This window comes from Dendroctonus ponderosae, unplaced genomic scaffold, assembly GCF_020466585.1.
Source record: "Dendroctonus ponderosae isolate FM_Combo_2020 unplaced genomic scaffold, Dpon_F_20191213v2 Dpon_F_20191213_1, whole genome shotgun sequence".
NCBI classification, from domain to species: domain Eukaryota; kingdom Metazoa; phylum Arthropoda; class Insecta; order Coleoptera; family Curculionidae; genus Dendroctonus; species Dendroctonus ponderosae.
Genome location: NW_026017110.1, coordinates 29,461,526 through 29,489,372, shown reverse-complemented (window position 1 = coordinate 29,489,372; position 27,847 = coordinate 29,461,526). Strand labels below are relative to the sequence as shown.

The window sequence follows — 27,847 nt, the reverse complement described above, 5'->3', positions numbered from 1 at the left end:
TCACTGCAATTAAAATTTTTCGAATCCGACTCAATTTCTCACAGCAGGAAAAGCGTTAACGTAACATTCAAACCCTCGTAGGCCTCAAACGATTTATGCCCTTAAACGAGTTGGGCATTCATCCAACGCATAATTATTTAAGATAAAAATAGTTCAGTAGAATTTTACTGGTCCTTCGAACTTTTCAATCCCGCAGATTTTTCAACCAATTTAAATTTGAAAATTGTACGATTTTAGGAAAAATTGCGCACTTGCCAACGAAGTTTTAATTTTTTAATGCGCCTGTTTTTTTGCGAATTATGCGACAAACTTTCTCAGCAGGAAAAAAAATTGTCTTCTAAAGATGCATTTTGGGCCCCGATCGCTTTGCTCATGTTAAATTCGTTGACGGCTGTCAACCTTGACAGCCCCCTGGTCGTCTGTCACTGGCCCCCTTGACACTCGGTGACAGTTGAATGCTGAACTAATCGCATGTCTAATCACGTTGAACGTGTCCCCCACGGTTTTTTTGTGCAGTTTTGAGGGTGGATTTTGACGCAAACTCGTTTAAAATACATAGAAAATCGCTCTCCATTTGGCGGAGCGTTTCGACAGCCGGCCATCTTCAGGCACGATCAGTTCCACTTTGGGTGCGCCTTCAGATCCGAAATGCTCCATCAAACTCGGCCCCCGATTGTTGCATACATTCTGACAGTTTGCAAATAGCATTCCACTCGTAGATGATTACTGTGTAAAAATAGTTTTGGAAACAGGCTCAAACTTGTTTGTTAACGCATTGGAAGCGAAAACTTTAAAGGGACCCTTTTGGACGTTTGAGTATTCAGTTTCATTCAGTCAGTTGCACTCACCTCATCTAAAGGTCTAATGAAAATTAAATCTCATCGCCCAAACCAGCAATTCTTGATGAACAAGAATGCATTTATTTATTACAATAATAGATATATAAATATTATCACATGAACTTGCAATGTTCTACAGCAAAAGAAATCACTTCAATCTTAAAATCACGCTTTTTTCCTATTGGATCTTCTGACTGCGTTGATTTCTTCTTGGTCCATGTCCTTGTCACCCCAGCCCCAAATCAAGTCTCCATCATCAGGATGCTGATGCTCACTGTGAGCACGAATGTCACGCTCAGATAACGGTTTCGATTCTTGGTTCTGGAGAGTCAATCGCAAACTGTTGTCTCCAGTACGAAGCATTCTGGAAGCCAAAAAAGAGTTATCATCTAGACTTGCTACTGGACACTTAATTTGCATTCATTCAACTCCTGTCTGTCTACCTTTTTCTGATGATTTCTTCAGATGTCGTCTTCAAATCAGTGGCCCACCCAATTTTCGCCATAAAATCCAGGAAGCAAGTGGTAAAGTTCCACTTGTAATTCCCCAGCTCGGCTGCCTTGTAGTCCCAAGGGAACACATGGTGGTAGTTATGCCAGCCTTCTCCAAAGGCCACAGCAGCCACAAACTTATTTTCTGTCGGTTTAATGTTTCTGAAAAGGGCAGACAAATTAGGGATTTTAAGTTTCTTTCGCAACGTGAAAACTCACTGGTCATAGGGTTTCATGCCCCAAATGTGGGCCGCACTGTTCACCAACCAAGTGCCATTCAGGGAAAGCACATATCTTCCAAAGGTGACTATCACCGATGTCCAGAAATCCTCTCCAATCCAACAGTATGTGACGTAAGTAGGGACCGTAAGGTTCATCAGCAAAATCAAAGGAAGGTAGTATCTGCAAACAACATTGTCTATTGGGGGCGGTTGAAAGATCGGATAGGGAAAATGTTCCTGGCCAAGCAGAAAATCGGGGGGTGAAAATGGAAAGAACCCACAATAATTTGCGACCCTTGAAATGAACTCTCTATATAATTTCCTTCGCTTTTTCAACGAAAGTTGTAGATTTTTGTATCTACTAGCAATGGCCAGCAAGATTTCCTGATTTGGGTCTCTTGGAGTTGAAATTTTCAGGGTGTTGTGCTTCACAGCACCCCTTTCTCATTTATTTAAGCATGCTTAAAGGCAAATGCTTTGAATGGACGGATTGGACCTTGCATGAATAAGTCAATAAAAAAGGTGCACCTCCAAACAATCAGAGTTTCAAGCTGAAAGAGTGGAAAAACCTTGAATGACTATGTAGGTTTTAAAGTCTATTTTAAGATAATGCTTGAGCATACAGAGTGTCGAAAATTCAAGTGACAAACCAAACTTACATTTTTTTGGAGCTAAGGCTGAATTTTATGTTTTTTTGATGCCAATAGTAGAAAAATATTAGTAAAAAAAAACAGGCACGTTTAATAAAAATGTTTGCACTTAGTATGTGGCATGACTTTTTCTTGGACATTATTGAACTAAATAACTATTTTTGCTCGATCAAACCGCCGTCAAAAATGCCATTCGTTAAACAGATTTGTATGCTTTTGTTCAAACGCTTATTAAAAGTCTCCATAATAATAATAATAGTAATACTCACATAAGAGAGCATGCAATTATTTCAAGATGTGTTAATACCAGGCACCCCTTGAATGGATTCGATTGAAGTCTATTAGCCCTGATCGGCTGGATTTATCACGAAAATCAGCTCCCGAAAGCTGCATTTTACATTTATTGGTTGATTTGTTGCTGTGTGTAAAGTGCGGATTTTGCGAGTGTTATTTCAGTATAAACCCAACTGATGAGAGCAGATATGTTCCAAACCCTGCCTGAGATTATCACTTCCCTAAACATGTTGTACATGTAACACTTATGTAAACTTTCCTAAACATGTGACACTTATGTAATTTTTTTTAAGTTGTTTTACTTTGAAACATTTTTTTACGTAATCGTGCATGGACTTCTTCTGGAAAAGGCTCTATCCTATCGAGATGAAGAAAGGCGACGTTTATGCTTCAAAATGTGTGCAAATCGAAAATTTTGTTAAGAAAATTAATGAATACCACAAATACAAAAATTGGGGAAACATTTACGGAGGAGACTCTGTTAACTAGAAATTTTCATGATTTTACTACAAAGCTGAATCATTTAGATCAAATGCAAAAACCAATAGAAAAGTTTCTGAATAAAGCTTCATGGATTAAAAAGTAATGTTGGTTTTTGTATAAAATGTTGAAAAATCGTATCTGAAAGTCCCAGCTTTAAAAGAGAATTTTGAGAATTTATTGAGCTGAACTTCTGAAGGAAAAATACTGGTAGATATTCGATTTCGATTAGGAAATTTGAAGTAAAGAATAAAAAAAGAATAAGTAAAGGAAAATTGAAAGTCAAAAAAAATTTTTTTCTCAGTTCTTCGTTCTCATTAGCCCTGAAATCCAATGTTTTAACACCGGTAGGAGTTAAATCTCCTGAAAAAGTCCTTGTCGAAAGCCACTGTTATGCAACAGTAATTGCCAAAAAAATGTATGTTAAAAATAATATGCAACATAATTCCAGACAAGGTTGTTTCCATTGTCCGATGTGGCAAATCGATCCATTAACTGCAGTGAAAAACCAATTCGGCATTTTTTCAAGTAATTGCAATAAGTTGGCAAAAAATGCCTGCATGATCAACTCAGTTGTTTCTCGGTTCTGAACCAAGTTATTAAAAAGCCATTAGTGTCCCATCGAATTATTTAACTGCCGATTTCTTAAGGCAAAATCACGTTTTTATCATCAGTATTTCAACCTTTAGGATGCACTTTATTGATATTTTTATACAGTTAAGAAAGCTGTACTTGTTCTGATCATACAAAGTTATTAAATTAAATTAAGCAACATTGCACAAATGGCCACTTACTTTCTTTGGAAGCGTACTACTGGGTCATTCAGCACATCGGACATATCGACAGTTTTCCCTTTGGTGAAAACATCAGGATGCTTTTTGCACATAAGCCAGCCGACGTGTGAGAAGAAAAATCCTCGCTTTGCATTGTGCGGATCCGCATCCGAGTCGGTGAATTTATGATGGACTCGGTGATCTCTTGCCTGAAACCCCATAAAAACTGTTCGGTGTTCAAACTTCAACAAAAAGGTACAATTTTACCCATTCGTGAATGTCGTTCTGCAAAGCGGCACTCTGAGCCAGCATTAGAAAAATTCTTAATGGTAGTTTGGCTGTGTAGGACCTGTGAGCCCACAATCTGTGAGCTCCGGCTGTGATTCCAAATGCCGCATACATTGTGTAAAAATATGCTAAAAAATCCAGCAATTAAGTGATCAAGTCGGTTAGCCCAACGGGTGCATGCTTACCAAATAATACCGTGGCAATCTTCAGTTGGAAGGTGAACAATAGGTATAACCCATAAACGGTCACGCTGTGCAAAACGACGAAAATCGCCACGTTCTTCCAGACAATTTCCATATTTTTGGTTGCTAAATCGTTATTTTTGAGCAAACCCTGTGCATCTTCTCGGTGTCCTATATATTGGCCGTTGATTAAATTGTTTTCTTCTGCTGTCTTGGGTTCATCTTTTTCGGGACTCGAGCAGTCTTTTTCGGACGCCAACAACAAATCGTACGATATATTCGTCAGTAGATTGCTACTCATCCTAAAACGAAACAAGTCTGTCTGGAAACCGAACGCACATTAAATATGGGAAAGAAGCACATTTCGTATACATTTATGGATTTATACATCGTGCATAGTTTTATTTTACCTTCGCGCTAATTTAAAATTTCAATTGATTGTTCTAGTTTTAATTCAAAGCTTGAACTTGAACTTGAAATACATTGCGAGCCAAAATAGTGGTAACATTAAACGGGTGCCCCTTTCAGTTAGGAAACCGGGATTAAACCTATTTTTGGCTCACCGTGTGTTTTTTGAGACTTGATTTGAATTGAATTTCGACGTTTTGCATACAGACAACCAATCAATAACATATTTGTTGTAAAACCAAATTTAGAATTCTGTTATTGTCGCCTCAAACAATGCAATAAATTAGTGGAAAATTAACGTTTCCAATTATAGCCTTCATCTAAATATTAAACCATATGACTGTAAACATAAAATGGTAATTTTATGTGCCAAAAGCAAATAAGTAACGCAAATGTTTTTGGCTACAAATTATCGGTTCCAAAGTACTAAAACCACTAAAACCTTAGAAAAAGTTCATAAAATCAGTTCCAAAGGTGAACGTAAAGATTTGTTCTGAAGTAGGCCTGGGTAACTCAGTGAATTTTTAGGAGTTGGCGCAGTGATATGCAAGTGGCTTGGTGCGTCAACCCAACGCACCGACGCAGTAACTCAGTTCCGTTGGTGGGAAAATGTTGATGACTTTTTTACTAGTTGTTATATTTATTTTAAGGGCCATTTATTAATAACATTTTGAAAATTTCTTCAAATTTTCAGAATTTTCCAGTTTTAGCCAAGTTACTCTTTCTTCTAAATGCTCAATTCTCTAAAGTTTCATTTAAACTTGCCGACAATCTTAAGGTATTTTCCGCGAAAAATTATGAAATAAATTTCGAATCCTTCGTCGCGTTGTAAAAAGTTTTCAAATCCCTTTCCAGCTTGTAATTTGGAACAAAAATAAAATAATTTCTATCAAAAAACGAACACAATAAGCGAAGGTTTATAAGAGATTATTTGGAAATTTCGTCTCCTCCATTCCTCTGAAGACGGTAGAGTTTGTTAAAAAATGTGGTTTTTAAGTTTTGACACATTTTTTTTGCTTTACTTTCTACTCAAAAACGCTCTATTTTGTAGAGTTTCACTTAAAAATACTGACAATCTGGAGGTCTTTTACGCGAAAAATTACAAGATAAATTTATAGTTTTGTAAAAAATTTATAAGAAAATTTCCTCAAAAGCCATTAAGGTTTTCCCCAAAGCCGACAACAAAACTCAAAGTTTTTTTTCCTGAAAATAATGGGATCTTTTCAGCCAAAAATCATAAAATTAATTTTGCTAGAAAATTCGCCTCATTCATCGGTTTGCAGGGAACTTTAGAAAACCCATTTCAGCTTCGAATTTGGCACAAAAACCAAATAATTTTATTCAGTTTTTTACCGAAAGTAATTAGGATTATCTTGAAAAAACCACCAGAGAGTAAAAGTTTAGAAAAAAAACATTTGTAAAATTATCCGCCCATAGCTCATCGCTCTGAAGATTTTAAAATTTTCTTTCAATTGTCAGGTCTTTCCAGTTTTAACAAAGTTTCTCTCAAAAATCGCATTATATTTTAGTTTTATTTAAAATACTGACAATATTCAGGTATTTTCGGTGAAAAATTATATATAATAAGATACATTTTATTGGAACACTCGCCTCCTTAACCGCTTTGCACAAATTTTTGGAAAACTTTTTGCAGCTTTGAATTATGGACAAAACCCTAATAATTATGTGTGGGTGTTTTTCCAAAAATATTTTCCCTAACTGAAAAAGCGAAAGTGTATAATCGTTTATTTGGAAAACTATTGGAAACTGGGGTTTTGTCACTTTTAGGTCAATATTTATAAACAACACCATCCCTAAAATATTGGCAAACTGAATCATTTATGCAAAAACATTAAGATATCGATTTAACAAGAAAGCTCGGCGACTTTCTTTGGATTCAGTTTTCTTGCCGGGAAAATCTAGATGAGTTTTTTAGTTGCTTGAACAAAGTAGTAAAACGTTATCCAGAAAAAATGTTGATGACCTTTTCTTAGATGTGAAAATTCCAGTCTCGGGTCTCGTCAAGCTTTAATAAATCATTTAAAACTCATGAACCGATGAGTTATAACTCAGAGGGTGGGAACAACTCAATAGCGTAACTCAAGACAGTGTTACCCAGGCCTGCTCTGACGTATCTGCCTGTCGCATAACGTAAATCTAGTTTAATTCAACCATAAGCGCATCTCCATATGAATCAATGTAAAAATGATCATGTTCGCTTCGCTTCCTTCTAGTGCGCGTTACATTTGAACCGAAGCTGAAGACAAACGAATAGAGAACCGCTCGTTTAGATAAATCAGAACGAATTGTCCAACATTGTTTCTTTGAAAAGTGGTGCTAAATCCTGTTTTGGCTTCTTTGGCGCCCTGGCTCTTGCAACAAGCTCAGCTCAGAATTTGACCCAACCGTTAAGCATAAAGTCCATGTTGAATACAGTTTAAATTAGAAGTTTGCAGGTATTAATAGAGCTTTTAACAAATTAATGCATCTGTCCCATTGCCATATTTCTCCTCAATATTTTTTTTAATTTCTAGCACGTGCCCTAAATTATTCCCCGTTTCCCCTCAATACTGGATGTCTTATTTATTTGTGCTAAAAACTCCGGTGGTTCTACATTTGTATATTTCTCAAATCATCCTCGTCTTCATTTTTCATCAGTTATAATTTTTGCTCACTTTCTTACTCATTTCTGTACTTCTTTTGCATTTCAGTTGTTCCTAACGCGGTTTTAACAGAACCACCAAATACGATTCGAACTTTGGCTGTCGGACTATCCTCTCGGATTACTGGAAAATGAGGTAAAGAACAGCGGAACATTTTTGCTGTATTTCAATTTTCTCATGTGTTTCAACCCACACACTCATCCAGAGATGAATTATACTTTCTTCTTTTATATAGAATTTTATACTTATTATATTACTTGCTAATGTAAATGTTGATTCTTTGCTTAAATTTTCTGTATAATTTTTAAAGCTTCATAGCCCAAACCAGACAGTTAAGTGGCGCTAATTTCGTCCATGTAAATTAAACATTCAACCACATTTTTTGCGAAAAGGACATTTTTGCATAAAGCGGGCTCTGGACGAGTCCTTCTGGTCCCGATAAGGATTTTTTTCGAAAAAAAGTAATTTTTCAAGTGTAATGAATTGCTTTCGATCAGTAAAGACTCCCTTTCTCAAAATTTGATTGAAATTTGACATCGCAAAATTGGTAAAAATTTAGAAAATTTTTTCCCCAAAGGCTTGCATGTTTTTAGAAAATTGTCAATTGCTCGGTTTTTATTGATCGTAGCGAAAAAGTTAAAACCAAGTTTTTTATGGAGCTTGAGACGGCCAATCGACTGGCCTGAATAGATTGAGTTCAGCTCTTTTGGTTACCGACATATTTACAGATTTTTGGAAACCATATTTTCGCGATTTTCGCGAAAACTATGAAAGCTGGAAAATTGAAAAAATACCGTTCGATAATGCTTGATTGCTTGATGGACCTGAGATTTTATAAAGATTAACTTTTGTCGACAGGAATCTTTGTTTTCGTAAAAAAAGGTAAAATTTCGGAAAAATCGTAACCCACCAAAATTTTAGGTAACTTTTTTTAAATTTTTTTTTTGAACTATTCCTTGACAAGTGGTTAGATATGGAAAAGTTACATGACAAATCAACTTAGGTCGGTTCAAAAAAAAATTCCTCTGTAAGCTACAGGGGAAGGCGAAAAAGTTTGTACATACAGGCTCTCATGGAAGGGAAATTTTCAAAATTGAATAAAAGTGTCAAATGACATTAGAATTGGTTGAAAATGGCACCAATTAGTACTGAAACAAATACGAATCGATTCCAGGTCAAATCGATTCGGTAAAGTGGAAGGCAAAAAACTTCATTTAACTCCCTGCAAACGGTAAATTGTGGTACCGATCAACTGAAATCCTTCCCAAAAATCAGAAAATGATGATGAATGGATTCTATTCATACCGAAACTAGTAATAGCTAATAAATGCATTTAATGATTTTGGAATGCCATAATGAGAAAGTAGAAGTTACCGATTTTAGCCAGACCTAATATAATATTTTTTATAATATATTTTTATTTTATTATAAAATAATTTTTGCCCTAATTTAATCCACGTTTCTTTCAATAACGTGCATTTTTCGATCGATTCTTTACTCATTTGTGCTGATGTTCTGGTGATTCTACTTTTCTACATACATATGCATCAAATTGTGGGAGGCATCATTTTTCATCAGTTACATCTTCCTTTATTTTTGTATGTTTCTTTTGTATAACTGTGTCCTTATCTTCTTCATTTGTAGATCTGCCGTAATTTCCTCCACGTTTCTTCTCAATAACGTACAGTTTTTGTTCCATTCCTTACTCATCTGTGCTGAGTTTTCTGGCGATTCTACTTTTGTACATTTAAATGACTCAAATTGTTCGAGTCTTCATTTTTCGTCAGTTACATCTATTTATTCTTTTGACTATTTCCTTTGTAAATCTGTGTCCTTACTTTTTACATTTGTAAATCTGCACTAATTTCCGCCACGTTTATTCTCAATAACGTGCAGTTTTTGCTCGATTTCTTAGTCATTTGTGCTACATCTTCTAGTGGTTTTGTACATACATGTTTCTCAATTCGCCGGAGTCTTTATTTTTCATTAGTTATATTATGTTTCTTTACTATTCTATGTTTCCTTTGTATATTTGTATTCTTATCTTTTTCATTTGTAAACCTGGCCTAATTTCCTCCTCGTTTCTCCTCAATAACATGTAATTTTTGCCCAATTCCTTACTCATTTGTGCCAAATCTTCCGGTGGTTCTACTTTAGTACGTACATATTTTCCAAACCGTCCTCGTCTTCATTTTTCATCAGTTACATCTTCTTCCTCTTCTACTATATATTTCTTTTGTTTATCAATATTGTTATAGTTTTAGTTTTTAGCTGCTGCCTTAATTTCTTCATGCTTCGAGCAAATTTGAATACAGATTGCCAAACCCACAATTTAGGTATCATATTCACCATCTTTATAAAAAAATAAGCCTTTATTTGCTTCTGGTTATGCAACTGAAAATACATAACTTCCAACAAAACTTACAAATTATTAGCAAATAATTTTCTTATGTTGATTGTTAAAGTGAAAGGCTCCTCGATTGAACTGAGATAGAGATTGATAGAGATATGAATCTGAACTGCGAATTTCTCTATTTTCAACTTCGTTTGAGAATTCTTCATTTGTATTCCATTTGACTGGAGTATCAGGTTTTTAGGAATTTGTTCTTGCTAAAGTTACATTCGCAACTTAAAACAATAAGGAAAATTCTGCTCAGTTTAGTTCATTTCTCTCCTGGAACGAGAATAAACTTTCAAAAAATCGTTTTTGTATTGGCCATCACATAAATATAACTTCTTTGTGTCGTTTTTTGTTTATTTCAGTCGTTTGTTAACAATTTTTTTTTCCAATCTGTCCGTCCACATAACTAACGCTGAAGTCCTGGGCGTAACTACCTTCAATAAATTAGAAGTTGACATAATAAAATCGTCATATATTAGATTCTAATTGTGCTTTCGAATGAATGTCGTCAAAGTTAAAGCAAGATCAACGTGTTGATTAACTTTGGGTTACAGTTTTCATTCACCTATGATTTGATCAACAACAAGATGTCTTCCATTGAACAGCCGCAAAGTTTCAGTCCTTTCTCTATGATGAAACTGACGGCCAGTTCGAGGCAACGCAAAGAAATATGAAAAATACAATTGGCAACAAAATTAGCGAATGTTTCAAAACGTACACACAATGTACGTGCACATGTGAGCATATTTGGCCTAATGTTTTAGCCCTTGAATCGAAGAGAAAACATCAAGTCAATAGAGGTCATTGGTTTTGGACATTAAACTTATGACCGTCGTTTTTTCACAACACTCCTGTCATAATTATGAGCATCAATCTTCGTAGGTACAACATAGTATTTGGATAGCTTTGTATTGGTAAATCGTTGAACTGTGCCGAATACATAAACTAACATTTTTCCGCGGTGAAGGTTGAATAATCGACATTTTTCTCGGCTACAAATAGACTTATTTGAGCTCGAAAAATTTGGAAACAGATTGAAACGTTTATGAGTGAAACGAATTATCATCACAAGCTTGTATTCAATGGAAAAATTAAATCGCTGCTGAAAATATCAAGCGGATTTCAGCAAGAGCAATAAGGAAACCAGGTAGTGCTTGCATGAAAAATGCAGGAAGTAACTGATTTGCGATGTAAATTACTGGATTTAATAGTTTGCAAATTCACTGATCCTAAGTGAGTGAGGCCTTGATTCAGAACAGAATTCACAGGTTTTGATTTTTGGTTGCCAAACTATTAATCGTTGCTCGAAATCGAATCAACAAGATGTGTTAATAAAAAATGTACAGTCATTAGGACCAGTTTGCTAATTTAATCGATTACAATCCATTTATCATCGAATCTCAGAAGTGTATTTTTCTTCAATATCTTCTATATGCATACCTGAAATTTGAATAAATTTGGTTTTTGCCAAAATCTGACAAATAACAGATTTATCACTTTTTTAGAAACTAATTTTCACACACTTCTGCATTTCGAGCATATTTTCAATGGATTCCTTTTCACTTTTCTGAAGCGTATAACTGGACAATTTACTTATTTTCCTAATGTCAAGTTTAAGGCTTTAAATAGCCTTTTTTATGGTATAGAAAGCCTTGTTTGTAATGTTCAGAGTTTTTTCTTGTCGTTCTTAGTTTTGTCGCTACTAGCTACAAAGGCAAATATTTGCTATTATCTCTCTTATATTGAACGTTTCTATTTAACTTTCAAGACAAAATTAATTTGAAAATTTTGTAATTTTTTTATTTTAATTTCCATTGAATTTTATTCTCATTTGAATTTACGTATTCTTCTACCTTTCATATCTAGTTACATTTTCTTCATTTTCCCTAGTATCTAGTCCCCTATAGACTAGTTTTAAAATTGTCTTCTTAAAGTGCATTGATTCCTGTTTCTTAGATTCTGTTTTTCCTTTAAGAGAAATTTTTGAATTTTTATTGTAATTTATAATTACGAATTGATTACGAAAAACCATTGATTTACTAATTTTGAATACATGTTTCCTTTATTCTATTTTACGTTGCTTAGATGACGTACTATCCTCTACTTTTCATATTTAGTTAAGTTTTCTTTACTTTCCTTATGGACTGCCTTCGCCTTCGAAAAGTGCATTGATTCCAATTTTTCTATGTTCGTTTTTTCTTTTAGATAAATTTTAGAATTGTTAAATTTTTATTGAAATTATTAGTTGCGAATTCGTAAACTCGTTCACTCCTATGTTTTAGCAACGAATTCTGTTTTATGTTGCTTAGATGACTTATTCTCCTATAATTTGCATATTTAGTTAAGTTTTCTTTACTTTTCTTATGGACTGGCTTTGTCTTCTAAAAGAGCATTGATTCCTGTTTTTTAGATCCTGTTTTTAAGGAGGAAATTTTGGAATTTTTAAATTTTTATTGGACATATTAATTACTAATTCGTAAATTCGTTCACTCCTATTTATTAGCAACGAATTTAATTGCGACATGAAAGAACCTTAGATTTACTATTAATTTTGAATAAATTATTTCTTTTAATTCTATTTTACGTCGCTTAGATTATTTTGACTATCACTTTCCTTATAGACTGGCTTTGCCTTGTGGTTGCTAAAAGTGCATTGATTCCTGTTTTTATGTCTTGTTTTTCCTTTTAGATAAATTTTAGAATTGTTGAATTTTTATTTAAATTATTAACGAACGAATTAGTGTGTTCTTCCTCTGTCCTCTGTTCTGAGGCTTTCATTTGTTAATTTATTCCTCACTTCAGCGTTTTAAATTTAACTGAAATAAGAAGTTATTCTTAGCATCAGAAACTAACTTGGATTAATTTCACCAAAATTCACCAAAACATATTTTTATTTTCAAGCAAAAATTTGAAAAATAAGTTTGTTATAAAGTGTCATCTTTAAATTGCGTGTGGGATTTTTAATGTAGATTTAACATTTCACATTATTTGCACACTTTTTATTACATATGTATTTTGTACAATTTTATATTGGTATATTTCTCTGTATTTCCTATGAGGAGGAAAACTTTTCTTGTTTTCTCTCGTTTTCAAAAGTATCTATTTGACCATCGATTGAGTTGATAGCTTTCCATAGGATCGATAGACAAAATCTTAAATTAATTGTCTAGAAAAAAAAGTCAGTACTTTTCCATATATTTTAATTTCTATTCTTAATGCTTTACGTCGATTTAATTTTTTTCGTAGTTTTTAAGAAATGTTATTTTCTTTGACTTTTTGCCGTAATTTCCATTTAAATATGTTACTTGCTGCGAAATTTCCATACTAAAGTTAGAAACTGATGTTTGTCACATTTTTAATCCTTCTTTTTAATTATCTTCTTGGCTTTATCCCTTGTTTCTTCTCTGATATTTTAGTTTGCCAATTTAGTTACTACTTTATAGTTGAGGTAAACTAAAGATATTCCTTCGTATAAGGAATACCCTGAGCTAAACATCGCCTTTTGCTAAATTGCATCAAAACTAGTTTCAAGTGCTTTATTTTGTGGTTTTCTTTCTATTTTCTCGAATTTTTCAATTCAGTTGATGATTTTCAGTTTATATCGAAAATAGTAACTACAAATTAGTACTTGAAGAAACTCGTTTGGCGGATGGCATTTGCAGATAGTTTCAAAGTCACAAATTAAAAGAACATAAATCAAATCTCATTAACCCTCAGATCTAAAACTAATTAACTTGAAAAATTTTGATTATTTGACTCGTACTGGAGGAAATTTCTTTCATTTTTAGCATCGTTAAATTTTTTCCTAAAGCCTTCTCTGTTGGAAAGAATATTAATAATAATATTAACAAAAAAAATAAAAAATAATTAGCATGAGGACCAGAAGCCAGTTACATAAACCTCGTCAATTTAACTTAAGAAATAGATAAAGTACGTTTGCAGCTTTCTTGAGTAATTATGCAATTTTTCGTAGAAAAAAACTAACATTTTCTCTCATAAAAACTTTGAAGATTTAACCATTAGCTGCAGCTAATTGTCCATTAGTAATAAAAAACTAGTAAAACATGCGAACTCTAGATTTACTATGCCACTAGAGCAGAATTAAATAGATTTATTTTCCCTAATTTTAGTGAGTAATTCAGCTATTAATTTTCCAGTTCCGCTATTAATCACACCCAAACAGTCCTTAAGAGCACGCAAAGTGATGAGATGGAATGCGCACTTGACCCGCCCCACTTAAAATTGAAGAAGCGCAGAAGAAATAGAACTTTCATTGTCCGAGATTTCACGGTCGTTGCCTGCAATGGTACCTGATGGTTTGCTATTAATTATTGGTCATATTTGTTGTAATTCGGAGAAAGTTCCAACTGTAATGATGCCACTGAAATATTCGGCATTCGTTTGCCAGCTAGTTTTTCACTGTCAATGGAAATTTATTGATAACGGTCAAGAGGATCGGCTTCAATAAAGGCGACAATCGCCCAAAATTTTGGTTCATCTCTTGCATGCCTTGGCGAAATTACGTTGATCCAAAGTAGCACCCGAATATTCATTAGTTACAGTCTATTTTTCAAGTTTGCCTAAGAAACACCATTGAGAAGCAAGGAATATTTCTGCATTGAACTCGAAGCTCGAAGGGCGGATAAACTAGACAATCCTGTATGTATTTCATTTGCAACAGTTTGTTAACCGATCAAAAAAGCTTCTGGCTCTTGGTTATAAATCAGTAGTTAATCTGTAATTAAGTTTTTTGGATTAATTGCGAGGAACATTAAAATATGTTAATGCACTTAGTTAAAAACCCGATTTCTAAGTCGGTTGTCCTTTTACTCTTCATCCTAAATCTGTCAATAAAAAACACATAAAAGGAGCGGTCGTGACTGATTGCACGAAGACGTTCGGTAAAATTTGTCAACTGTTTCTCTTGGCCAGGATTCGTTCGAAGGTAAACAAAATTTCTTCTAATGGGTCAATATTAGTAGGTGAAGGTTGGTCAGTGCCCAATCCAACACTCGACTGCTACTATGAGAAGAGAAAGCCGCAAATAAAAAATTTGAAGTCGAGTTGATCTTCATTGCAAGTGTTAATCGGCTATGAATTTACAATAGCAAAACATGATGTTCTAATGGGCGTTTTGAGTAAAAGTCGGACGGCTGAATTGGAAAACAAAGAGAAATGAAAGCAATTTAGGCAATTTAACATTCGGTTTATCATCGAGAGCATCGTAAAATAATACTTGGTAATCCGCATTTAGCTGGATTTTATGTTTTAATCTATGAATTTAGCGGGGAAATTACCAAAAATGTGTGGAAATGTACATGAATATTTGGAAAATCACGAGTGCTCAAAGAAAGTTAGATGAAAGGTTTAACTAAAGAATTAGAGACCCAAACATTAAAAAAATAATTGGAAAATATGCAAAGATATTGGAAATTGGATGGGAAATGCAGGAAAACACGCTTGCGGCTCAGAAAATTATACAGTTTTTATGGACTTTTAGATCGAGATTACTAAACCACACAGCTCAATTAAGTGGTCATAGAGAAAACACATAACAAAAATACAACAGTAGTAGGGCATAGACAGATTCAGTTAAGAACAACATCCTGATAAGTCTTCGTGTTGTTATTTAATATCACATTTTCGATTAGTCCTGGACCTACGCAGATGCTGAAAATGAAGAAAATTAGGAAGAAATACAAAACAAACGTAAAGGAAATTATACAGTAGACAGTGCAACACTAAAGCTATACTACGGACAAATGAGGAAACCTAAAAAATCTGGGACTAAATGTGTTCTCCAGAGATAAAACTAACGCTTTAAAAATAAATCAAGGGCAAACGATCTGCTTGCAAGCAGACATTCTAAGCTTTATAGAAAGCTTTTATTGCTTTCACCGAAGACCAAAGTCAACGTTCTAAAAAAACTGATGAAATTCCAGACGTAGGATTAAGCGCAGTAGAAAACAGCAGACAAAACAAAAACAGTAAATTATCAGGTGAAGACGAGGCCATAAAATTAAATTTTACTTTTTTTTCAAAAAAGTTTGTAGCAATGGAAACGGAATTTGAACATTTTTTCGTAGTTAATTGCTTACAATGTAAATAAAGAAGGGTTAAAATCAAACTTTGTTTCTTCAAAGAGAGAATGAGAAACGCAATGAGCTCGTTGAAAAATACGCTGGAAGCTTCAGGTCCCGAACATCTGTATTTTATGTTCATTTTAAGGGATTTTTGGACGGTCACAATCTTTAACCGACGATATTTTCTTTGTTTAAGACTCAAACACCTGAAATATGCAAATGACAGGGTTTTTAAGACCGAAAACAATCCATTGAGCTCAAAAAACATGCATTTTGGATTTTGACAGAAATTTTTCTAGGGGCAGCAGGGGATTTTTTGAAAAATAAAAGTTGCTCAAAATATCTTTCATCTTCAGATAACAAAATAATCGCAGTCAGATGAAATGCGAATTTTCAGAGGAAAGAACGCAGTTGGGAAATAGTTTCAATCTTGAGACCAAAGTCGACTAGCGGGAGCGCAGTTCAGTAAGAGCTGCTATTTTAAGCCCTATCCTTACCAGGGCGGCAAAAATTAACATTCCGGGAAACTCTAATGAAACTTTCAGCGTCTTTCAAGTCAAGTGTGCTCTGAAGCTGGTGAAATTACCAATTCGCTACTTGCCACGGCTTCAAAGATGTGAATTTTTCAAAGCGGGAGCGCAGTTGGGTAAGAGCTTTTACTTTAAGTCCGATTTTGACCAGACCAAAAAAAATTTGGATTCCGGGCGGTTTTAATGGAACTTAGTGAAAATTTAGAGTCAATTGATTTCTAAACATATTCGAAATTTCGTGCTGTTATTTGCTTCGGTTTGGAAGGTTTAAACTTTTAAAAGAGCGAGCGCAGTGGGTTAAGAGGTTCTGCTTTAATACCGATTTTTATAAGGCCGGAAGAAATTAAAAATCAAGGCAATGTTAAGAAAGTTTTCAGCAATTTTGAGCGTCAATAGTTTTCCAAAAAATTGTGAAAATTTCAAATCCGTACTGGGTTCAGTTTGGAATATCCAGTTTTCAGAAGAAAGAACGCAGTTGGGTAAAAGTTTATATTTTGAGAACAAAGTTAACTAAGCCGGAAAGAAATAGAATTCAACGCAACTCTAATGCAACTTTCAGAGTTTCAAGTCAAGTTTCCTCTGAAGATGGTGGAATCGACGATTTGCTACTTGCTTCGGCTTCAAAGATATTAAATTTTTAAAGCGGGAGCGCAGTTCGGTAAGAGCATTTACTTTAAGCCCGATTTTTACCAGGCCAGAAACAATTTAGATTCCGGGAGATTTTATTGAAACTTAGCGTCAGTGGCTTTATAAACTGTTTCGAAATTTTGTGTTGCTACTTGCTTCGGTTTGGAAGGGTCAAACTTTTAAAAGAGCGAGCGCAGTGGGGTAAGAGCTTCTGCTTTAAGGCCGGAAGACATTAAAAATCAAGGCAATGCTAAGGAAGTTTTCAGCATTTTTGGGCGTCAATAGTTTTCCAAAAAATTGTAAAACTTTCAAATCGCTACTGGGTTCAGTTTGGAATATGCGGTTTTCAGAAGAAAGAATGCAGTGGGGTAAAAGTTTTTATTTTGAGAACAAAGTTAACTAGGCCGGAAAAAATAGAATTCAACGCAACTCTAATGAAACTTCCAGGGTCTTTTAAGTCAACTGTGCTCTGAAGATGGTCAAATTGTCAATTCGCTACTTGCTTTGGTTTCAAAGATGTGAATTTTTCAAGGCGGGAGCGCAGTTGGGAATAAGCTTCTATTTTAAGCCCGATTTTTACCAGGCCGGCAAAAATTACGATTCCGGGAAACTTTAATGAAAATTCCAGCAAGCTTAGACTTAGCTGTCTATTGGGGATTGTGAAAAAAGTTTTCAGTTACTTTGGTTTCGAGGACAGGAATTTTTAAATGCGAGAGTGCCACTAAGTAAGAGCTTCTGTCTTAAAACCAATGTTTACAGGGCCAGGAAAAAATAGGACTTCGGGAGATTTTAATAAAACTTTGTGAAACTTTAGCGTCGATTGCCGTCTAAACATATTCTACATTTTGTGTTGTTACATGGTTCTGTTTGGAAGATTCAAACTTTTAAAAGAGCGAGCGCAGTGGGTTAAGAGGTTCTGCTTTAAAACCGATTTTTATGAGGCCCTTAGAAATTGAAACTCAAGGCAATGTTAAGAAAGTTTTCAGCAATTTTAAGCATCAATAGTTTTCCAAAAGATTGTGAAAATTTCAAATTGCTACTGGGTTCAGTTTGGAATATGCGGTTTTCAGAAGAAAGAACGCAGTTGGGTAAAAGTTTATATTTTGATAACAAAGTTAACTAGGCCGAAAAGGAATGTAATTCAACGCAACTCTAATGAAACTTTCAGGGTCTTTTAAGGCAACTGTGTTCTGATGATGGTGAAATTGCCAATTCGCCATTTGCTTTGGTTTCAAAAATGTGAATTTTTCAAAGCGGGAGTGCAGTTGGGTAAGGGCTTCTACTTTAAGCCCGATTTATACCAGGCCGGCAAAACTTAGGATTGCTGGAACTTTGAGTGAGTTTTCCAGGAAGCTTAGAATTAGATATCGACTGGAGATTGGGAAAATTTTAAGATTCCAGTTGCTTCCGTTTCCAGGACAGGTATTTTTAAATGGGAGAGTGCCACTGAGTAAAATCTTCTGTTTTAAGACCAATGTTTACAGGGCTAGAAAAAAATTAGGATTCTGGGCAATTTTAATGAATCTTTGTGAAAGTTTAGAGTCAATAGTTTTCTAAATGTGTTCTAAATTTCGTGTTGTTAATTGCTTCGGTTTGAAAGATTCAAACCGAAGCAATTAACAACACAGAGCTTTTGCTTTAAGGCCAATTTTTATGAAGCCGGAAGAAAATCAAAGCAATGTTAATAAAGTTTTCAGCAGTTTTGAGCGTCAATGATTTTCCGAAAGATTGTGAAAATTTCAAATCGCCACTTCAGTGGGGGTTCAGTTGGAAAGATACGTTTTCAGAAGAAAGAACTCAGTTGGGTAAAAGTTTCTATTTGGAGAACAAAGTTAACTAGGCCGGAAAATAGAATTCAACGCAACCAATGACACTTTTCTGGTTTTTCAAGTCAAGTGTGAAAATTACCATCAGATATTGCTGTTAAATAAATTAAACCAAGTGCTAAAGTGAAGTTAAATATTAAAAATGGATCTTCAGTTTCTTCATGGACTGTCTGCTACTGAAACCGTTTCCACGCGCCAATAAAATTATTATTCAGTATTTCCCAATTATTACATATTTATTTTGTATTTATCTCCCCCCAATGGATTGGCCACCAAGTGAAGAAATCTCATTGATGAGTACGTGACCCCGCTGGCACAAATTACATGCAAATTTCCCAATCTACCTGACATTATCGATAAAAACCGGCCGATGCTCTTGCAACAATAACAATTCCCATTTGTTATGACAAAATAGTATTTATCGCGAAGAATAGTTTTTGATGCGAAGAAAGGCCACGCACCACTAACATGATGAGGCTGAATGCAAATATTCTTATATAAGAACGCTGTGGAAAATCTGTGAAAAAAATTGCCGAAATGGAAGAATTCACACATATTGAAGGACGCAAACCAAACAATCCGCAATGGGGAAACTGGTTAGATTCCATCCATCTCTTTTAATGATTTTGGTATCGGTAAACATCCTAACAAGTGCAAACAGTCAATTCTAATTATTCATGTTACGACCCGAAAGTCCGTTTGCTACTTTTTAGTGTTCTGTTTTCTAATTGCACATCCGTTATAAGGTTTGTAGATCATTAAATGACCTCAAATAATTTAAGCGACTGTGAATAATAGCTTTCGATCTATCGGCTATTTATTGTTGGCAGCAATAATGCATCAACCAACGAATATTTAGAGAATTTAGTTGAAAAGGAACAGTTTGAATGTTGTGCTGAATCTTGAAAGTTTTGTCATTTTTTATTAATTTAGTTGATGTGATTACGGTGAAGGAAAACGGATGAAGCACCCATTTCTACTGCACTGAATGGTGTTGAATGAGGGAAGAAAAAGTTCAAGTTTGACCGAGGAAAAGTTCAATCTTCCATGGAATTTTATTCCTTATTTTTTTCAACGAAAGAACAAGTTTTGAGCATTTTTGTGTTTCCTAATCGGATTTCTTATTTTTTTATTCAAGACTAAAGCAACAAAAATGAAGTCCAAATACGTAAAATTAAAAATTCTCACATTGCCGGTTTGAAAATGATCCAATCACCAAAAGTGTGCTGAACAGCTTCGAAGGAACATAGAAACTAACAAAAATTATAAATAACAAAATTCAATTAAAGCTGACTAAATAATCAGGAGAGGAAACTGTACTGAATTTTTATGAATTTGTCAATTAAATTTCGATCGAAATTAGAATACGAAACATTAGAGCAAATTGTGAAAATTGGTGCAAAATACAGAAAAATCCAACTAGAGTAAGAATATACCTACTTACGGAAAATAGTTGATCTTAAAATTATATAAAGCTTCATCTGAATGGAGGTTCTGGAAAATTTTCAAGTTCAATTAAAGAGTAAAACTAAGTATGAACAAGGCGACAAAAAATAATTAATACAAAAATTACGGAAGTTCTCAAAGTTGTAAACATCCAAATAAAAATTAAAAGTTAAAACTTAAAAAACCGCCGGATATTTCCGTTCAGTTCTGTTTAAGGCTTGCCACTTATTTAATGGACGGTTTTGGGCATTTATTGAAGAAATATTTTTGTCTCATGATGGGATTTCCTAATTTTGCATTCAAGACGAAAGCAGCAAAAATAAAAGCTCAATGCGAAAACATAAAAATTCCCCCATTTGCGGTTTGAAAATGAATTAAATTCATCAGGAATTAAAGATGACTGAACAATCATAAAATAAAATTTTTATCAAATTTAGACGAAAGTTAAGAGAAAATTGAAAAAATTGAATTGAATTTAAAACACAAAAAATGGAAAAACCATCTAATAATTGTTTCGACCAATTAAAGAGAAAAATTAACTGGACTAAATGGCTTAACAAGATTAACTGCTTTGTTGATACATACGTGAAGCAAATTTAGAAATATACAGGGTGTTTATTAAACACAAGACCAAAAGTCTAGAAGTCTATTAGTGTTTAAAAGTAAATTAATTCAGTTTGAAAAAACTTTCATATTTAGAGAAAAGAGCAGAGAAATCCAGCAGGAACGGAATACTTTAAATCTTGTGTTGAATCTTGAAAGTTTTGTCATTTGTAATTAATTTAATTTAAATGATTACAGTTAAAGAAAACCGATAAGGCAAACATTTCTACTGCACTGTACAGTTTAGATGAGAGAAGAAAAAGTTAAAGTTTGACCGAGGCAAGTTCAATCTTCAGGGGAATTTTATTCGCAGAAAAGTTCTTTTTCCAAAAAAACTGAAAAAACGCAATATATTGGAAGTTTTAATGTTGAACACAAGTTTCAGCTCTGTTTAAGGCATTGCCACTTAATGCATAAAACTTTGAGCGTTTATTTACAGACTTATTATTTTTTTATTCAAGACTAAAGCAATAAAAATTATATTATTTGGAAATAAATTAAACTCCAAAAAAATTTGATGAACAGTTTCGAAGAAACATAGAAACTAACAAAAGTTGTAAATACAAAAATTCAATCAAAGATGACTGAATAATCAGAAGAGAAAACTCTATTGAATTCGTCAATTAAATTTCGAGCGAAATTATAATACGAAAAATTAGAGCAAATTGTGAAACTTGGTGGAAAATACAGACAAATCCAACTAGAGTAGCTTCTAGTTGGATCCAACTAGGCAAAGCTTCACATAAATGGATATTTTGGAAAATTTTCAAATTTAATGGATGGTTTTGGACATTTATTGAACAAACATTTTTGTTTTATGATGATATTTCTCAATTTAGCATTCAAGGCTAAAGCAACAACATAACAGCTAAATGCACAAAAATTAGAATTTGCGATTTGAAAATGTATTTAACTCACCAAAAATGTGATGAACCGCTTCGAACGAACACAGGGGCTAACAAAAATTGTAAATAAAAACTTCAATTAAAGATTACTGAACAATCAGAAGAAAAAGCTGAATTTTTATCAATTTATCATTTAAAATTTGACCGAATTTAGACAAACATTAGGGCAAATTGAGAACATTGACTAAGAGGGAGAGAGTCAGAATATTCTTTATGGGTATATTTATAGTAATAGTTGATCTAAAAAATATATGAATTTTCGTATGAAAGAAGATTCAAGAAAATTTGCAAGTTCAATTAAGGAGTAAAACTAATACTAACTAAAGTATAAACAAGGCGACAAGAAATACAAAATTAATACAAAACGTTCTCACAGTGGAAAACACAAAAAATGGAAAAACCATCTAATAGTTGTTTCGACATATTAAGGCTAAAAATAAACTCGACTAAATGCGTTATACAGGATGAACTACTTAGGCAAATTTTGTAATTTACTGGTTCTTTATTGAGCACAAGGCAAAATTCTAGAGGTTTACTAAAGCGTTCAAAAGTACACTTTAAACTTCTTAATCTACACGAACGGTTCTATTAGTATTTTTATTGGAGAACACAATTATTAAATTATCAATACGGACATGAGGATTAATCATTAAAGCCCCAAATAAAAGTTAAAAACACGCAATAACCTTCATTTTCTTTAGTTAGCATTTTTTTTTCAGGTAGTTGTTTTTTCGCCAAGATTTTAGTTTTTGCCCATTTTGCATCGATTAAAATTGTGAATTAGATTTTAGGAGCTTAAACGAGTCAGAAAATGAATACTACAATTTCCACTGCAGAGAACGAACTCATAAACTGACAAAAACACTAAAGAACAAGATAAATACTAAGGCAAACACGAAAACAAAACGATATGAATAGTTTCACAATAAATAAAATTCACTAAGAATTTAAGAAAATTGGACTATTTGAACTAAAACACACAAAGAAAAGGAGTGAATTAAAAGCGGCAAGTTAAATATTTAGAAAAAAATCAATAGTGGAACAGAAAAAACCACTGCCAAGCGTTTCATACTTTACCATGTATCTGTGAATATTATGTGCATACAGTTTCCAAGGAGAAAAAACGACATGCAAAAATAATTAATTATTTATTTATCTGGCCATTTGCGGGAGAAAGCAATAACTAATACACAACTGTTCCATTAGAAAACACTGTAATCTACTTTGCCTCATAATTAAAGGTAATTTGAGCTTATGGCCATCACATTGATTGTTTGGTGAAAATATATGTTTATAATTGTTCAATTCTCTAGGTATAGAGAAAAAAAGACACGTTGTTTAACATTTTCAGCTGAAAATTTAAGCAACAGCCGATTAAATCGCTTGAAATGGGCAGAAACAAAAATAAAGGGCCTTAAAGCATTCAAATTTTCAGATGCGTTTAAAAAAACAGCGTGTCTTTTTATGTATGAAAGCACAGTTTAAGTAAAATGTGCTTGTGGAAAATAAAGAATGTTTAACACAAGAAAAACAAACGAAGAACGTTTCGAAGAAAATTTCAATCTAAATCCAAAGTCGTTTCCTTAGAAGAATATATTGCATTTAAAAATCGGCAATTTAAATCGAAAAAAACTAGTGAAAATATCCACTTTTCTTAGCAATTTTCCAGCGTACACGCTCCAGTTAAAACTAAAAGTACTTTCTATTCATACCTGATTTTTTAAAGTCGCCTCTAGCCGGGTTCTAGTAAAAACGTGCACCGCACCGAGATGTACAAAAGATATGACGGAAATCTCCGCACCGGATCGAAATTCTCTTCTGGTACCACGCACGCAGATTTTTTGGGTTACCGCGAGCACCACCGTCCACAAACGCGCGAGTGATAACAAGTGTCGTTTTCGTTTCCTTTTATTCTTTCACACCGCAAACTAAACAGTGACTGTTTGCTATCGTTTGAAATACATTAAGGAAAAATTAGCAAAGTGGGTTTGGAGTCAATAAAGTTTAGCAGTAAATCAATGCTTTGAGTACTTAATATATTTTTATTTATTCATATATCTCTAAAACTGTGTCAGTAAGGACCAACATTTTTAATCTGAGTGCTCATACTTATCATAGCGTCATTTTATTTAAAATATTACTAAACTTTTAATTCTTCGAATTTTTAGTTAACAATAACGATCACTCCTTAAAACTGGCAAGTTTTTCCTGCGTTTATAAGTTTACTCTGACGTTTCGCAAGCATGAGTGGCTTCCATCTTCAGACGTGGCTTGCTATGTATTTTTCAAAATTTCTCAAAAATCGGCCCGTAAAAAACGACCAAATTAACGCCGATGCAAAAAATAGAAGTCAAGTTTAAGAGGATTTGTACATGTTTGCAATGCAAATTTGTTCTGCATTGATGAGCTGTGCCAACAATCCAAGCACTTGCCATTAAGTGTTTAACCACCACAAAGACAATTTTCATAATATTTACCAAAGGATACTTTCAGAATATTTTTCAGATATCGGTGATGGTTATGAAAGCGGGTATTTACTACCCATTTTAATGCCCAAAAATCAACAGCTCTTATTGACAAAGCTTGATAAACACTTAGCGTGTACGATAATGGTGGTATGATTTTCAACGGAAAATAGTATTTCGAATGAAGAAATGTGGGAAAATGATGCTTTGGTGACTTTGCAGAAATTGTTTTGGCTTTTAAAGCAGCGAAAGAAAATAAGCTCGTTAGACAAAAGTGAACTGAAAAAGGCAGAGGAACATTGGAACTTACACGAAAAGACAGTACAGCTAAAAACCAAATAAACAGTAAAATACTGAAGCTTCAAGCAATAAAAACCCAAAGGCAAATGACGCCACCAAATTAGATCTTTATTTTTCTCAAATGATAAAACCGAAAATTCGTTTGTGGATTTTCACCTTTATTATCAACAGGATCACAATAATGGAAAGAAAAATTTACAAAATTGTACTTATTTATTAAAATACTTTTATCACTTATTCACATTAGAGATCCAGCTTTCCACTGTGGATCTGTAGGTGGACAACCACTTTATGTTGTGTTTCACAGTCTCTAAAGCTGTTTTCCGCGCGGTTGCGCCTGCACCAGCGTTCGGGTATTTGGCAAAGAATTCCTCCATCTGGAATCATTAAAAGACAACGTTTTCCTTAATTTGCTCCCTACATTTGTACCTTACACAATCTAGAGTTGAAATCTTAGTTTCAAGCTTGAATTTGCCGAACAACTTAAAACTTTTTTTAAACAAAATCAACATAATTCGGCAAAAAACGTTCTTACCTCTAATAGTTTTGATTCGGTTGCAAACTTGGCAGTAATCGTCCGGATCATCGCTCCCAAGTACCTGTCGTTCAACGTAAATCGCTCCACTAAATATTCCCAGTTTTGCCTGAAAAGGCCGGTAACTTTTGCAAACTACCGCTGGAAAAATGTTTGAAGACTTACCTGACAAAGTCCCACACCAGATCAGTGCCAGTGGGGTTTGCAGAAATGTACCCAAGTACGGTGAAATAATCCTGGCTTCTCACAATAGTTTCGTTTTTGGATAAATCCAACAGTCTGGACAGAAAAATTTTGCGGTAAAGAAAATGCGACTCGCTTTATTACCCGGTTTACCTGATAAGTAGCAGTGAATTTTTCACGTTGGCCAATCCATTGATCAGCTTCAATTTCTCGGTTGCATCGGTTTCAGCTTGATAAACTGCCAACAGTTTATTCCACGTCGATTCTTCAGCTTTTACCATTCCTAACAAAAACAGATTTTTTATTCAAAATCTGGTCTTTTTTTAATAATAATAATAAAAATAATAATAATATTGCTTTATTCCAAATAATGGGCAAACACCAAATGAAATAACGTCAAAACGGGCACACAGTTTCACACATCGGGGCAAAATTCTCTTAAACTATAGGGTTCCAAACCTATTACCCCTTTCTTAGTTTCCGTTTTGAACAATTTTTAGGAGGAAATACCTTTTATTCTGGCTGGGGGACAATTAAACAATTTTATACACATATACTGGGGACACCTTTCCGTGAGCGATAGCCTATGTGCCATACAACCGATATCCAATGCTCTGGTGCTATACTCATGTTTTGGTCTAATGTCAAAAAGGTTCTTGTTTCTAAAGAACATTAGACATACGTATGTATAGACACCATAAACCGTCATTATTTTGAGGTGCTTAAAGATCGATCTTCAACTGTGCAAGTAAGTCATTTTCTTTATAATCCCATGTATTCTTTTCTGAATGACAAAAATCCTCTGGATCATACAGTCTTCCCTCAAAATATTAAATTTTACCATATTTAAGTTTATTCTGATTTATTTTCCTGACTGCGCGTACTTGTTATATTCTTATCTTTCCTGGGTCTTAGTCAAAGTGTGAAGTAAACATTTTGAACATCGTTTATTTCATTACGTTTCGGCGAGACAACAACGCCATCATCAGATTTAAAATTTACACAAACTACAAACACCAATTCAGAATTAAAACATGTTGTATAAAAACTATAATTTACAAAGTGATAATTCATCAGTTTTTGAGGAAAAAATCCTTCTTTTGGGAGAGCAAACCACTGGAAAAACTTACCTCATGATTGGTAAAAATCAACGTTCTTTTAGGTATTTGTCTTCTTAAAACCTTAAATTTGTCTGAATTATTTTCTACATTTGCGAGAGTGGTATATATGTATTGAGATAAGCAGAAATAGTTTTAATTTTTCACCAGTGTACAGGGTGTTCTATACTTATGGCTTTATTAGGGTTTGGTAAATGTTGCTAAGGTTGTCGGTGTCTTATCTAAAATTTACTTCTTTTGCATGTTTTTTTATTTGTATCATTTCTTGGATTCTTCTTTTAAGATAATTTGTTTCCCTAACTAATATATCTGCGTTGTTAAGATCAAAGTTATGCAACATTTGGTGTGCATGTTGTGTCAATGCTGTTTTATTTTCACTAGTATTTCTCAGACTGTATTTATGCTCGTACATTCTCAAATGTACAAAATGTAGCCACTTTTTGAAATTTTTAAATAAAATAAATGTGGACTTCAATCTAAAACTTTTTAACGCAATATAACTTTTGTTTTTCAAAGGGAAGTACCTGTATATTAATACGACCTTAGATAGACTATTTACAAATTTGCATTTACACTTTAAACTGTGAAATCAACCGTTCTCAAATTATAATTTATTTTAGCATTAACACCAAATGTTGCATAATTTTCATTTTAACAACGCAGATATACTGCAAAAAAAAAACACTTTAACGGAACACAAAAAAATTTCTTTCACGTTCAGAGTTGAAGAATTGAGATTCACACTTCACCAAATCGTTTCGATAACGTAGCTTTGATAAAGCTACCCTAATATCCTACCGACTGCGCCAGTTCTTCATTAAAGAAAAACCCTTTTTAAAAAGATTTATTTACGTAAACGCGAAACAATCTGATGCGAACTGAGATTCCTTAAAAAGCCCGTATAATAGCAAACCGTTAGGCTATATACGTTTTAATATGTTGATGAGGCATTCTAGGAATGCTGATGGCGTAGCTGGAACTAGTGTTGCTCTTCGGTTGTTATGCGAACATAACTTTGACTATCATAGGTCTTTTTTTCTTTGTCATCGTTGCTTTGGATGCTACGTCATGTCTGGACAAAGTTAATAGGATGTCTAAACTGTACTTCTATTCTATAACATTTACATCTTTGTACACTTTAGGTTTTTGTTTTTTATTTGTCAATTTGCGGGGAAGGCTCTGATTACTTCAGTTTTTAAAAATGTTCATAAATGCCAGTTTTGATCATTTAGGCTACACAGGAAGTTACCCTTGTCTTCGTCCGAAAACATGCGTCTGTACTTTAAATGTCTTTCTTCTGGGTGCCTAACTTCAAAAGCGACCTCCTGTGCAGTATGATCTGAAACAAAGCCCTCAAAGACATGCACACATAGAAACTCTGAATTTGTAGATACATTATCGATGCAACTAGCAGAGGTATTTGTGACTCTGGTATTTTGATTCATGACGTAGGAACAAGTTTAAACGCGCTCATTAGGCACAGCAAATTGGCCTTCCTTTCATTGTCTATTAACGTTTCAATATTACAATCTCCTG

The 27,847-nt window shown here is 33.8% G+C and overlaps 2 protein-coding genes across 6 annotated transcripts in view; both read right to left on the bottom strand.

Moving 5' to 3' along the window:
- Window positions 1-878: 878 nt before the first annotated feature.
- Window positions 879-23,601, bottom strand: LOC109541552 (acyl-CoA Delta-9 desaturase). The gene is made up of 7 exons (XM_019910432.2): window positions 23,423-23,601; window positions 4,222-4,520; window positions 4,016-4,164; window positions 3,770-3,957; window positions 1,550-1,732; window positions 1,283-1,492; window positions 879-1,203 (listed from the first exon to the last, which is right to left on the bottom strand). Exons 2-7 carry the CDS (start codon window positions 4,517-4,519, stop codon window positions 1,005-1,007), a joined length of 1,227 nt encoding a protein of 408 aa, XP_019765991.2. The 5' UTR covers window position 4,520; window positions 23,423-23,601; the 3' UTR covers window positions 879-1,004.
- Window positions 23,602-24,612: 1,011 nt separating this feature from the next.
- The window catches only part of LOC109541550 (glutamyl aminopeptidase), a 39,617-nt gene continuing 36,382 nt past the window's right edge, over window positions 24,613-27,847 (bottom strand). For all 5 annotated transcript variants that reach the window (XM_019910428.2, XM_019910431.2, XM_019910430.2 and 2 more), the window contains 4 exons: window positions 25,347-25,476; window positions 25,176-25,289; window positions 25,011-25,119; window positions 24,613-24,852 (listed from right to left, as the gene is read on the bottom strand). In XM_019910428.2, coding sequence (XP_019765987.2) covers window positions 24,706-24,852; window positions 25,011-25,119; window positions 25,176-25,289; window positions 25,347-25,476 — 500 coding nt within the window. In that variant the 3' untranslated portion in view covers window positions 24,613-24,705. The remainder of the gene's footprint in view (window positions 24,853-25,010; window positions 25,120-25,175; window positions 25,290-25,346; window positions 25,477-27,847) is intronic.

Excerpts from the sequence above, each read along its gene's own strand:
- LOC109541552 (XM_019910432.2), bottom strand. The coding sequence starts at position 4,519 with ATGAGTAGCAATCTACTGACGAATATATCGTACGATTTGTTGTTGGCG. Across the intron at positions 3,958-4,015 it reads AGAACGACATTCACGAATGG|GCAAGAGATCACCGAGTCCA; the intron begins GTAAAATTGTAC and ends ATGGGGTTTCAG. Across the intron at positions 1,493-1,549 it reads GGCATGAAACCCTATGACCA|AAACATTAAACCGACAGAAA; the intron begins GTGAGTTTTCAC and ends TGCCCTTTTCAG.